Raw genomic sequence first — 15,000 nt, forward strand, 5'->3', positions numbered from 1 at the left:
TTCTGACGTGGACAGATAAGGATTGGTTACAATAAGCTTAGCACCTCTTCTGTGCAAGGAGTTTAGTTTTTTCATTATATTTTCACTGGCACCGCACCATACAGTGGAGGCATAATTAATATATGATAGACAGTGTGCCACGTAAAACATTTTCAGTCCCTCCTTGTCTACAAAGGGTTTTAGTTTAGATAAGAGATGGAGATTGCTTGACAGCTTTTTACAGATATTCTTAACGTGTATGTTCCACCTAAGCTCCTGGTCAACTTCAATTCCTAGTACTCTGTGTGATGAAACCTGTTCTATAGGATCTGAGTGCAGTTTTAAGTTGAGGAGAAGGGGCGCTCTCTGATGTTTCTGTCTAGATGTGACTACCATACTGCTGGATTTTTTGGGATGCAGGGTCATTTTGTTGTTACTACACCACTGTTCAACGTCGTTGATTCCCTGCTGAAGGTCAGCCTCCACTTGAACTATTTTTTTGGACGATGAGTGAAGAGAGCTATCATCAGCAAAAAGCTCACAAGATACATTTTTATTCGTAATATGCAAAGGTAGGTCGTTTATGAAGATACTAAATAAAAGTGGGCCAAGAATGGACCCCTGAGGAACTCCGCAATTTAGAACACCATCTTGTGAATATTGACCATTTAGAGAGAGAGAGAGAGAGGGACAGGCAGACAGACAGATAGACAGACAGACAGACAGACAGACAGACAGACAGACAGACATTGCATCACAGATAAATGAGCACATACCCACTCGCACTGGCAACAACACTACCAACTCTGTTATACCCACCACCACTTTGACAACCATCCCCTTCCACAACCACCAACGACCCCCCCCCACCACCAACAACAACAACAACCACTATCACCACCTTCAAACACCGGATGACAGTGACTTACTTCATGTACATGGCTTTGAACTGCTCTGACGTCAGCACCATGTCCAGTTCCGTTGTGATGTCACCGGTCAGGTCCAGGAAGTTGTCACTCATGTAGACTGCAACAGGGGTCAAGGACATAGCACCTTATAAGTACTTGTATTCATTGTAGCACTTACAATGTTTATGTAGTCTTAGTACCGATTTCATGACCTATGTAACTCATTCCGGATACATTCCGTAACACTGTGACCTCGAAACGCCATAACGTAACTGGGCAAGGTCATGCATTCAGTCAGTCAAATATTAACGGCAGACTCAAGAATAAGCTCTGTAAAAAAAAAAAAAAAAAATAAAAAAAAAGAAAAAATGATGGGTTGCAGCAACCTGCGTGCAACTGAGGTCCAAAAAAAAAAAAAAAAAAAAAGAAAGAAACAAGGTCAGAGAAGATGCGTGTCACCGCCCGACAGTTTGTCGGGCGCATAATTATGAAATGTTCAGTTTATCGCCTGATAAACCGTACCAGACCGCTGTCTTGTGAACCTTACGGTTCTCTTTCTCAAATATGTTTTTGTAGCACAACAGTTGCACTTCTTCCAGTACATAAAATAGAGCCATTGAAAACAAAATAGTTAACCTACGGATACTTAGTGACGACCAAAAGCAACGTTCGAAAAAAAAGAAAAAAAACGAGAGAAAAAAAAAAGAATAAGCTCTGTATATGAGGACTTCACAAACTGAAAGAAGAGTTAGACATTTCGGTATTCATTGTGAAGACGATACTTTTATGGAGTATGACGATGGAGATCATCACATTAACATCTATTTAATCCTGATATTCTGCTATTAAAGCTTCCAATGAAAAAATTATATATTTTTTAAATGCATCGTCGTTGATTTTAGCCCTTTAACATTATGATCATACATACTGTAGCCAAAATAAAGCTAGAGGCACTTGCAGCCAATGACGCATGCCGTCCAAATATAATTTTGTTTATCCTACAGTGATGCTGGTGCAAAATATTTTCAGCCCTTTATACGAGTATATATAAGAAGGTTCCGGGTGTGAAGTGGATACTGTACAGACGAGAAATGTTTATTGATAATGCTTACGGTGGATATAATTCATTGATGAACATTATATTTATCTATTGATTTATCTATCTTGTAAATATTCATTCATTCATTTATTCATTCATTCATTCTTTCATTCATGCATTCATTCATTCATTCATTCATTCATTCATTCATGCATTCATCAAGTTTTGTGTCTGACGACGGATGGCTTACTTGGCAATCCCCCGTAAGCGTCTGTGATGAGCTGGTCAATAGTCTTGTTGGGTATCACTTCCGGTTTGGGGCGGAAGTTGGGGTCATCCAGAATGTCCTTGTAGGGTTCTGCCGACAGCAGCGACGTTCTCGCTCCTACCGCTACCATCATGGCGGCCTGGAGAATGAAGAATAAAATAATGGTATTAAAGTGAAAACGTTTTCACTTTTTGTTAATTGCATTTTTCATGTTTATTATTTTATTTATCACATAGATTTGAATATATTCGGGTCGCTTCCTTCTGGCGGAGAGCTATCAGCAAGAAGAGTTGTGTTACACGTGTGTGTTAATGTGTAGGTACTGGGTGTAATCAGCCACCTGCAATTCTGGCAGAATGTCTGAGATCTTTTACGCAGTGCGACGGTGGTGCGCGAGGATGGGACATGGATACCGCCTCTGAGTCATCATTTAACATTGACCCATGTCTTTCCCAACCTGGATTCGAACCAATGAACTAAGAATCCTAAATCATCAGTGCACTACCTACTGAGCAAGCAGACCTACTTTGAATGTTCAAAATAGGGTTCTGGAAGCACTGCATGGTCGTGTTCTTCATTATTTCTTTCTGTTGGTCTCTTCTCCAATTCTTTTATTTGATATACATGTATATTATTTATTACATCTTGAGCGTGAATAGAAAGCGCTCCTCAGTGTGCTGAACGCATGGCGATTTTCTTCAGTAGTGAGACTGAACGGGAATATGTCAGTCGTTATCTTACAAATGAGCCAATGAAGCCCTATTTTATTTGTTTTTTTCTGACGTTGTCGCTCTTTGAACTTACAGGAATATTTACTTTGAAAAATGTCTTATCACTTGGACAATTACAAGCGGTAGACTCCAGCCTTGGGGCGGGGATATAGCTCAGTTGGTAGCGCGCTGGATTTGTATTCAGTTGGCCGCTGTCAGCGTGAGTTCGATCCCAGGTTCGGCGGAAATTTATTTCAGAGTCAAATTTGTGTGCAGACTCTCTTCGGTGTCCGAACTCCCCCCCGTGTACACTACATTGGGTGTGCACGTTAAAGATCCCACGATTGACAAAAGGGTCTTTCCTGGCAAAAATTGCTTAGGCACAGTTAATAATTGTCTACCTATACCCGTGTGACTTGGAATAATAGGCCGTGAAAGGTAAATATGCGCCGAAATGGCTGCAATTACTGGCCGTATAAAATTTCATCTCACACGGCATCACTGCAGAGCGCCTAGAACTGTACCCACGGAATATGCGCGATATAAGCCTCATTGATTGATTGATTGATTAAAACGTTGACAACACAAAACCAGAGCAACTCACCATGACCGTGGCCCCTGAAATCACTCGAAGCAGAAGTTTCATTTTTCACTTCTTCGTTTTCTCCAAACACAAAATCTGTTTCTTCGGTCCTGTTACTCGAACTGAAGTCTCAAAAGTGATTATCAGTATCCACAAACAGACAGCTTTATATACTAAAGCTTGTTACGAATTGCTCAAGACTGCTCAAATCCTGACACAGATTGTCTTTGCACTTTGAGCTCAAATCCTAATGAAGCCGGTCATATTTTGAGTGTGCTACTAGCACGGATGCGCGTCATATTCCGGCCAGACGAACTAACGAAGAAGGGGTGGAGTAATATGACTTGTCGTGTATATGCCCACACTTGGACACTATAGGACACTATTGAATGAAGATGACAGGCACATGAAAAAAAATGTCACGGCGGGGTAAAATCGGTCATACACGTAAAAACCCACTCATGCACAAAATATGAGTGAACGTGGGAGTTTCAGCCCATGAACGAAGAAGAAGAAGAAGTATCAGCACTCTAAACAGAATTGTTCCACTCTAAAAAAACAAACATGCCTTTAACAAGTTTTGAACACATGTCTGTAACAAGTTTTGAACACATGTCTGTAACAATGTTTGAACACTTTATGACAGTTCACAGCTCTACTAGCAAAAGAGGCAAACATGATAAACACATGGTGTTCACAGGTGTTCATTTGAACACTAGTGAGCACTTTGAGTTGTACTTTTGCAAATAGAACTAAGTACCATGTTAACAAATTGTTATAGAAATGTGTTCAAAAGAGGAACACTTCTGTTTAGAGTGAGTGAGGGATGAAGAGGTGGCTGGCGTGTAATGAACTGCGAAGAAAAATTAAAATAGGTAAAATGAAAGAAAAGACAATACGATACAAAAAAATAGACAATATTACAAACACACACACACACACGCACACGCACACACACACACACACACACACACACACACACACACTCACGCACACTGTGACACACACACACACGCACACAATCACACACTCATACACACACTCAACCCCCCCCCCCCCCCTAATGACGCCCACCCCGTCACACGCACATACAGACATACAAAGTACCCCCCCCCCCATACACACACACACACTACCCCCATACTGGCACTTCATTCACAAAATGAGTTTTGAGTCAGCGGCACCCACACGATACGTAACTTGATACGAGAATCGTGGCTAACTTTCAAGTGAGTAGAAGCTTTCTCACAGACGAACCAGCGGGTGCGCTTGAACTCCAATCTCAGAGCATTATATGCCTGTCTTTCAGGCGCCTACGCGGAAACTCAATGAATACACTAAACCTGTGTGTCTGTTCATTTGAACGCTCCCCTAGAGTCTGTCCAAGTTCGACATTCTATGGACTCTGCTTTTCTTCTTGTCTCTTCGTTCCTGGTGAGTTTCCGTTGTCTGACGGCTGCATCCCGTTCAGTGTCACAGCAAAGTTGTCCTCGTTCTGAGTCACTCGAGCGAAGGAGTGTGGGTTGTTTCTTAATATTTTAAAAGAAAGGGAATCGGGTGGAAACTATTAAGTTTAAAGAAGCAAAAATTAAAAAAAAGAAGCTATTATTGTTCGTTTGCGATACGCCTGAGACATCCGCGAAAGATAGCTCGCTTGAAACTGTCTTACATTACAATTCCTTTGTAATTTAGAAATGACACAACACCATAAAAAATCATTATCGACGATCACAAATCTGCTTATATCAATAACACATTACGAAAAGCTCTAAATATGTAAACAAAAAATCGAGTTCTTCTCCAGAGGAAGAAAACGAAGGCATCCTGTCAGGGATAAGTGAGACCCGAAGGGAAGGAACTCATTTTACCTGAGTTCAGGATGTGAGGTAGGAATGCTTCCAGCTTTTAATACAACCCCTTTAACAACAATTGTTCGATACGGGAAAACCCCAACAATGGCCAACCTTGATGACAGCAAACATTACGCCATGAAATGCACGAGTTTGACCTCCACATTTGTGTAGCTAACAAAATAAAACCGAAAACCCGGGTCTCAGGCTGATCGCAAACGAGCAATATGAATCTCTGACGACGCCAACAAATACATGAATGTTTCGGTATCAAATCAGCGCACTCCCCCTATCTCCCCTCCCCTGTTACCTACCCCCCTCCCGGATATTCCCCTTCCCCTCCGTCCTTACCACACACCCGCAATTAACAAAGCGTGTCAAAATACTTGTAGACCGCTGACACACGTTTTGTCACACTTTCTGTCTGTGGCCTCGCTTCTCGGGAAGTCACACTTTTCCCCCCCGCGTTTTTACATTTAGTCAAGTTTTGACTAAATGTTTTAACATAGTTACATTTAGTGAAGTTTTGACTAAATGTTTTAACATAGAGGGGGAATCGAGACGAGGGTCATGGTGTATGTGTGTATGTGTGTATGTGTGTGTGTGTGTATGCGTGTGTGTGTGTAGAGCGATTCAGAGTAAACTACTGGACCGATCTTTATGAAATTTGACATGAGAGTTTCTGGGTATGATATCCCCGGAGGTTTTTTCCTTTTTTTTCGATAAATGTTTTTGATGACGTCATATCCGGCTTTTTGTAAAAGTTGAGGCGGCACTGTCACACCCTCATTTTTCAATCAAATTGATTGAAATTTTGGCCAAGCAATCTTCGACAAAGGCCGGACTTTGGTATTGCATTTCAGCTTGGTGGCTTAAAAATTAATTGATGACTTTGGTCATTAAAAATCTGAAAATTGTAAAAAAAAAGTTTTTTTTATGAAACGATCCAAATTTACGTTCATTTTATTCTTCATCATTTTCTGATTCCAAAAACATATAAATATGTTATATTTGGATTAAAAACAAGCTCTGAAAATTAAAAAAATTAAAAATTATGATCAAAATTAAATTTTCGAAATCAATTTAAAAACACTTTCATCTTATTCCCTGTCGGTTCCTGATTCCAAAAACATATATATGATATGTTTGGATTGAAAACACGCCCAGAAAGTTAAAACGAAGAGAGGTACAGTAAAGCGTGCTATTATTATTATTATTATTATTATTATGGAAAGCTTATATAGCGCGAACCACAACTGTGCTCTCCGCGCTATGAAGCACAGCGCAATCGCTACCGCGCCAAACAGGCTCGTCACTTTCACTGCCTTTTGCACTAGCGGCGGACTACGTTCAATTTCATTCTGTGAGTTCCACAGCTTGACTAAATGTAGTAATTTCGCCTTACGCGACTTGTTACATTTAGTCAAGTTTTGACTAAATGTTTTAACGTAGAGGGGGGAATCGAGACGAGGGTCGTGGTGTATGTGCGTATGTCTGTCTGTGTGTGTGTGTGTGTGTGTGTGTGTGTAGAGCGATTCAGAGTAAACTACTGGACCGATCTTTATGAAATTTGACATGAGAGTTCCTGGGTATGAAATCCCCGAACGTTTTTTTCATTTTTTTGATAAATGTCTTTGATGACGTCATATCCGGCTTTTCGTGAAAGTTGAGGCGGCACTGTCACGCCCTCATTTTTCAACCAAATTGGTTGAAATTTTGGTCAAGTAATCTTCGACAAAGCCTGGACTTCGGTATTGCATTTCAGCTTGGTGGCTTAAAAATTAATTAATGACTTTGGTCATTAAAAATCTGAAAATTGTAAAAAAAAATAAAAATTTATAAAACGATCCAAATTTACGTTCATCTTATTCTCCATCATTTTCTGATTCCAAAAACATATAAATATGTTATATTTGGATTAAAAACAAGCTCTGAAAATTAAATATATAAAAATTATTATCAAAATTAAATTGTCGAAATCAATTTAAAAACACTTTCATCTTATTCCTTGTCGGTTCCTGATTCCAAAAACATATAAATATGATATGTTTGGATTAAAAACACGCTCAGAAACTTAAAACAAGGAGAGGTACACAAAAGCGTGCTATCCTTCTTAGCGCAACTACTACGCCGCTCTTCTTGTCAATTTCACTGCCTTTGCCATGAGCGGTGGACTGACGATGCTACGAGTATACGGTCTTGCTGAAAAATGGCATTGCGTTCAGTTTCATTCTGTGAGTTCGACAGCTACTTGACTAAATGTTGTATTTTCGCCTTTAATACGCGACTTGTTTTTTTTTTAAAGAAAGAATTGCGTGGCGGTTTCAAGGTACACGGACAGAGTCACAAACAGACAGACAGACCGTTTTTACATTTAGTCAAGTTTTGACTAAATGTTTTAACGTAGAGGGGGAATCGAGACGAGGGTCGTGGTGTATGTGTGTGTGTGTGTGTGTGTGTGTGTGTGTGTGTGTGTGTGTGTGTGTGTGTGTGTGTGTGTGTGTGTGTGTGTGTGTCTGTGTGTGTAGAGCGATTCAGACTAAACTACTGGACCGATCTTTATGAAATTTGACATGAGAGTTCCTGGGAATGATATCCCCGGAGGTTTTTTTCATTTTTTCGATAAATGTCTTTGATGACGTCATATCCGGCTTTTTGTAAAAGTTGAGGCGGCACTGTCACACCCTCATTTTTCAATCCAATTGATTGAAATTTTGGCCAAGCAATCTTCGACAATGGCCGGACTTCGGTATTGCAATTCAGCTTGGTGGCTTAAAAATTAATTGATGACTTTGGTCATTAGATCTGAATTTTTTTTTATAAAACGATCCAAATTTACGTTCATCTTATTCTTCATCATTTTCTGATTCCAAAAACATATAAATATGTTATATATGGATTAAAAACAAGCTCTGAAAATTAAAAATATAAAAATTATGATCAAAATTAAATTTTCGAAATCAATTTAAAAACACTTTCATCTTATTCCTTGTCGGTTCCTGATTCCAAAAACATATAGATATGATATGTTTGGATTAAAAACACGCTCAGAAAGTTAAAACGAAGAGAGGTACAGAAAAGCGTGCTATCCTTCTCAGCGCAACTACTACCCCGCTCTTCTTGTCAATTTCACTGCCTTTGCCACGAGCGTTGGACTGACGATGCTACGAGTATACGGTCTTGCTGAAAAATTGCAGTGCGTTCAGTTTCATTCTGTGAGTTCGACAGCTTGACTAAATGTTGTATTTTCGCCTTACGCGACTTGTTCTTTATGTCACTGACTCACTTTGCCAAACAGAAAGACAATGATATCTCTTATCTTTCTCTAGCTCTCTCGTGTTGCACATACAGACACAGTCTCTCTCTCCCCCTCTCCATCTCTCTGTCACACAGCCACAGACACAGACCGAGACAGACACACATACACAGAGAGACAGACAGATAGACAGACAGACAGACAGACAGACAGACAGACAGACAGACACAGACGGACAGACACAGACACACACACACACACACAGATACATTCCCCCTCCCTCACTGACACACACACACACACACTCACATACGCTCGCGCGCACACACACACACACACACATACACACACACACACACACACGTACCATCCCTCCCCCCTTACCCCTTACTGACGCCCACACACACGCACGCACTGACATACTGTGGCCCCCTCCTCCCCTTACCGGCACTTTTTCATTCACAAAATGAGTTTTGAGTCAGCATTATAAAAGCACCTTCTTGATACGTAACTTGATACGAGAATCGTGGCTAACTTTCAAGTGAGCAGACGAACCAGCGCGTGCTGTCGAACTCAAAACTTTCAGGCGCCTACACGGAAACTGAATAAATACATAAAACCTGTGTGTCCGATTATTGGATCGCTCCCAGAGTCTTTTCAAGTTCGAAATTCTATTGACTCTGCCTTTCTTCATGTCAATTCGTTCCTGTTGAGTTTCCGTTAGTTTACGGGGGATAACCGATCAAGGGCCGAGCGGAGGCCGAAGGCGGCGCCTGACACGTATGAAGGCAAGTTTTGTCTGTTTTCTAGGTATTGGTTGATTTATGTCGGGATTTAAGGTAAGCTACTGATTCAGCGATGACTAAATTTGTTTCTCGATGCATAAAAAGTCAGGGAGCGATTGATATTTGCCCGTAAATAGCCTTCAAAGCTGAAAATTGTTCGTGATTGTTTCAATTAAAAAACTCATTAATAAAAACTAGAGACTATGTTTCTGATCAAAACGAATGATTAATCTGCTGTATCATTCGCTTGTCGGAAAGCTCCGCCTACGCGCATCTCTCAAATATGACCTTCTCTTGTCTACTGGCTCGGAAGATTTATTCTACTCCCAAAAAGCACTTCTTTGCACCTCTTATTACTCCTTCGTCCTCTAGAATCCCGTACCCATACCAAATACGAGCTGATTTGGTGGAATAAAGCACATTTCTACTTGCAAAACCCACCGAACAGCCATTTCCGGTGCTCGATCGCCGACATTTTCAGCTTTGAAGGCTATTAACGGGCAAATATCAATCGCTGCCTGACTTTTTATGCATCGAGAAACAAATTTAGTCATCGCTGAATCAGTAGCTTACCTTAAATCCCGACATAAATCAAACAATACCTAAAAAACAGACAAAACTTGCCTTCACACGTGTCAGGCGCCGCCTTCGGCCTCCGCTCGGCCTTTGATCGGTTATATCCCCCGTGCATCCCGTATCCAGTTGTCGTCGTTCTGAGTCACTCGAGCAAAGGAGTGTGGATGTCTCTCAACAGCGGAAATGTTTTTACCGCAATGACTGATGAAGGATGATATAATAAGTTATTTGTATTGTTGACGGAAATATGACATTTTACACAGATCGAGACTGTCATTTTCGGTCGACTGAGGTGAACACTAGTTGCCGAGATCTGTGTCAAATGTCATATTTTGGTCAAATTTACAAATAATTAATTTGTCAGTATTAATTCATTTTTATCACAATTCCTTTATGTTTTACGACAGAACGCTCACGAACACGCACTCTTTTTACATTTAGTCAAGTTTTGACTAAATGTTTTAACATAGAGGGGGAATCGAGACGAGGGTCGTGGTGTATGTGTGTGTGTGTGTGTGTGTGTGTGTGTGTGTGTGTGTGTGTGTGTGTGTGTGTGTGTGTGTCTGTCTGTCTGTGCGTGTGTGTGTGTAGAGCGATTCAGAGTAAACTACTGGACCGATCTTTATGAAATTTGACATGAGAGTTCCTGGGTATGATATCCCCGGACGTTTTTTAATTTTTTTTTTTCAATAAATGTCTTTGATGACGTCATATCCGGCTTTTTGTAAAAGTTGAGGCGGCACTGTCACACTCTCATTTTTTAATCAAATTGATTGAAATTTTTGTAAAGCAATCTTCGACAAAGGCCAGACTTCGGTATTGCATTTCAGCTTGGTGGCTTAAAAATTAATTAATGACTTTGGTCATTAAAAATCTGAAAATTGTAATTAAAATTATTTTTTTAATAAAACGATCCAAAACTACGTTTATCGTATTCTTCATCATTGTCTGATTCCAAAAAATATAAATATGTTATATTTGGATTAAAAACAAGCTCTGAAAATTAAAGATATACAAATTATGATTAAAATTAAATGTCCAAAATCGATTTAAAAACAATTTCCTCTTATTCCTTGTCTGTTCCTGATTCCAAAAACATATAGATATGATATGTTTTGGATTAAAAACACGTTCAGAAAGTTAAAAAGAATAGAGATATAGAAAAGCGTGCGATCCTCCTCAGCGCAACCGCTACCGCGCTTTTCTGGATTGGTAATTTCACTGCTTTTGCCACGAGCAGTGGACAGACGATGCTACGAGTATACGGTCTTGCGGAAAAAATGCAATGCGTTCAGTTTCATTCTGTGAGTTTGACTGAGCTTGAATAAATGTTGTATTTTCGCCTTACGCGACTTGTTTTTAGTATCGACCCGTTGCCTTAGTATAAGTTTTGTCGTCACATGGCTCAAATAAGAGAATGTTGGTTGGTTGGTTGGTTGGTTGGTTGGTTGGTTGGTTGGTAATATTTATTTGTTATTGTCTCTTCAGCTGATATTGCTATTCTTCTTCTTCTTCTGCGTTCGTGGGCTGAAACTCCCACGTGCACTCGTGGTTTGCACGAGTGGAATTTTACGTGTATGACCGTTTTTACCCCGCCATTTAGGCAGCCATACGCCGCTTTCGGAGGAAGATATTGCTATTCGAGACCGATGCCAGTTTTTTGGTCCTTTCTCAGTTCACATGGCAAGCTCCATTCTTACAACTGTTTACAGTCAGGTCTATCACTGTAAAAAGAAATAAGGTTCTAAAACTTCATAACTTTCGCATTTGGGACTTCAAATCTTATAAGAAATCTTGATCTCCTTTAACACAAAAATTAGCAATCTTGTCCGGGAGAATATACCGGACAAATAAGATAAAATCATTGGTCAATCCATACATAATGTAACATCACCCTCCCGACTCTGAAGCACAGGTGAGATTTATATGTAATAGTGACGTTTTTATGTCGAAAAATGTGTCTCAGTGTTGTATGAAATGCGGTCACACTCTCGATAGAGAGAAAATGTAAGTTTTACGCCCTCACGGCAAAGCCATTAGGGGCATGACTGTTACACGGGAAAACCCGGCTTTACACTCTCGATATGCAAAGGTGTGGTTTATATTGTGACGTTGTTGACTTAAAATTAATTTCGATAACGGCGTTTGATGTTATGGCATGCGGATATGCACTGAAGCCGCAAACCGGAGCATTGAATGGCCCAACAGTGACGATGTTGCACGGACACAGACAAACGGAATGGCATGACACGCTGATGAGACATAGAGTATGATAGTATCATAGACACATGCACAGTGGAATTTAAGAAAAATGACTTTACGGATTAGTTTCTTGAAAAGCCAGGCTAGTTCGTCTGGTGGTATGTGTCCAAGTGGAGGGAGGGATAGTCTCCCATGTATAGGGATAGTCTCCCATGTATAGGGATAGTCTCCCATGTATAGGGATAGTCTCCCATGTATAGGGATAGTCTCCCATGTATAGGGATAGTCTCCCATGTATAAGGATAGTCTCCCATGTATAGGGATAGTCTCCCATGTATAGGGATAGTCTCCCATGTAGAGGGATAGTCTCCCATGTATAGGGATAGTCTCCCATGTATAGGGATAGTCTCCCATGTATAGGGATAGTCTCCCATGTATAGGGATAGTCTCCCATGTATAGGGATAGTCTCCCATGTATAGGGATAGTCTCCCATGTATAGGGATAGTCTCCCATGTATAAGGATAGTCTCCCATGTATAGGGATAGTCTCCCATGTATACACACGCCTTGGCAAATCTGTGACAGTGACAGTGACAGTGACAGTGAGCCACATCGTTTTCACGGGAAGGATTGTGTCTTTAAGTTCCGGGACAATAAGTGTTGCAATACTTTTCGTGGTCAAGTTTATATAGCGTTGACTACGGGCGCTGTGGCGGGATGGTAAGACGTCGGCCTCTTAATCGGAAGGTCGAGGGTTCGAATCCCGGTCGCGGCCGCCTGGTGGGTTAAGTGTGGAGATTTTTCCGATCTCCCAGGTCAACTTATGTGCAGACCTGCTAGTGGCTTATCCCCCTTCGTGTGTACACGCAAGCACAAGACCAAGTGCGCACGGAAAAGATCCTGTAATCCATGTCAGAGTTCGGTGGGTTATAGAAACACGAAAATATCCAGCATGCTTCCTCCGAAAGCGGCATATGGCTGCCTTAATGGCGGGGTAAAAACGGTCATACACGTAAAATTCCACTCGTGCAAAAAACACGAGTGTACGTGGGAGTTTCAGCCCACGAACACAGAAGAAGAAGAAGAAGATATAGCGTTGACTCAGAAATCATTTAAAAAGACAGAGTACTTCTGACTTGATGTCCATTTGTTTAAAGAGAAACGATATCGATAAAAATAAACCAACAAAAAAGTCGTCTCTTTGTTACCCTCTCTTTTGAAGTGAAATATCTGAGGTCAAAAGCCAAACAAAGTTCGAAAAGACGCCATAACGTGAATAATGGCGTCACGTAAAATTCTGTCTCTCTTCTTTTGCATGTTTCCCGAAGAAGTGACAAAGAACGAAGTTTATCTCGGTGACTTCCACATATCAGCGGTAGAATTAAACGCTAGGCTGTGCATGCATCGGTATCGTATATCATTATGACAACTGTTTTTTTCTCTTCGACCCGACGTAACTCATTAAAAAAACAAAACAGAGGTTGATGCGAACTTTGCCATTTCTTTGGTTTGCAACAAGCTTGTCACGTGATTCAAATCCATCACAGAAAAACAATAATACGCAAACAATACTCAATTAAACAAACTCCAGCAAGAGCTTATCTTCCGTGGCTCTAACACATACAGAATCGCTGTGATGAACATGAGGATCGACGAGACATTCATTTGCCACACACGTTTAGTATAAAAGGAAAATATAAACAACCAAAATATATGTAAAAACAAGAAGAGAAAGAAGAATCAAACGAAGAAGACATACAGTGGTACCTGCGATGAAAGGACACCCTTGGGAACAGTTAAGAGTGTCCCTACATGGCAGGTGGCCGGTCAGGACAGGTATAATTCAGTCAAGAGAATAGACAAGGGGACTTGTCCCGCAGGTGTCCTTTCATGGAAGGTGTCCTCTTATCAGAGGGGCCTCACATTACAGGTACCATTGTACAAGTAAACAGGGGGGGGGGGGGGGGGGGGGGGACCACCATGATCTTTGTTTTATCTTTCAGAAGATAAGTTTCGTTCAGCTCATGTATATAAAGTCACGCTCATAAGATAACTGCCTACGTCATTTTTGAATGTTTTAAATGCATTTGTTTGTTTGTCTGTCCACTATAAAGACCAGGGGCGGATCACATCATTTTTGGCTCACGTAAGTGTAGCCTATGCGATCGTAACTTTGTCTGTCTGTGCGTGTGTGCGTGTGTGCGTGTGTATGTCTGTGGTAGAAACTTTAACATTTGAAGACGTCACATTATGGCGTAAGAGGGTTAGACGTCACGCGAAGGAATTACTGAAAGTCTCGGTCATTGTTATTTTGAGCGGGCCGAGACTAGTTGGCAGTCGTGTCCCTGTAAGTTACAGGCTACATGCAGACAGACAGATCTAGATATAGTGTCTCGCTTTCTTGCACAGTGTCACCTATGCTTACTGTGTGTGTGTGTGTGTGTGTGTGTGTGTGTATGTGTGACGGAGTGATTGAATTTGTGTTACTGTTTGTCGATTTCTTACGTGAGCCTTGAAGGCTTCGCCTCTTGTTTTTTAAGCTAGGAAACCCCTGAAGACCATTGGGGCGATGAACTTGTGAATGCTTCGTTTTGTCAAAAATTAAACCTTCCATTAATTAGCCATTCTAGTTTTTTGATTCATGATCTTTGAAATAAATTTTAATTTTCCTTCTTCAAAACAAATTATCCATTTCGGTCTTGCAGTCCACATCCACATACAAATTTAGTATCGTGCACAGGCACTCGACACGAGGTGGGCAGGGGCTGTGGGATGATAAAAAACGCTCGCGCTGGACCCGAGTACTCTTCAGACATTCACACACACACACACACACACACACAC

The 15,000-nt window shown here is 40.8% G+C and overlaps 1 protein-coding gene across 1 annotated transcript in view; it reads right to left on the reverse strand.

Moving 5' to 3' along the window:
* Positions 1-3,777, reverse strand: part of LOC138983793 (zinc metalloproteinase nas-13-like) — a 17,700-nt gene extending 13,923 nt beyond the window's left edge. The window contains exons 1-3 of the mRNA XM_070357121.1: positions 3,509-3,777; positions 2,177-2,333; positions 909-1,005 (exon numbers count right to left, since the gene is read on the reverse strand). Coding sequence (XP_070213222.1) covers positions 909-1,005; positions 2,177-2,333; positions 3,509-3,550 — 296 coding nt within the window. The 5' untranslated portion in view covers positions 3,551-3,777. The remainder of the gene's footprint in view (positions 1-908; positions 1,006-2,176; positions 2,334-3,508) is intronic.
* Between the last annotated feature and the right edge of the window lie 11,223 nt (positions 3,778-15,000).

This window comes from Littorina saxatilis, linkage group LG13, assembly GCF_037325665.1.
Source record: "Littorina saxatilis isolate snail1 linkage group LG13, US_GU_Lsax_2.0, whole genome shotgun sequence".
Lineage (NCBI taxonomy): Eukaryota > Metazoa > Mollusca > Gastropoda > Littorinimorpha > Littorinidae > Littorina > Littorina saxatilis.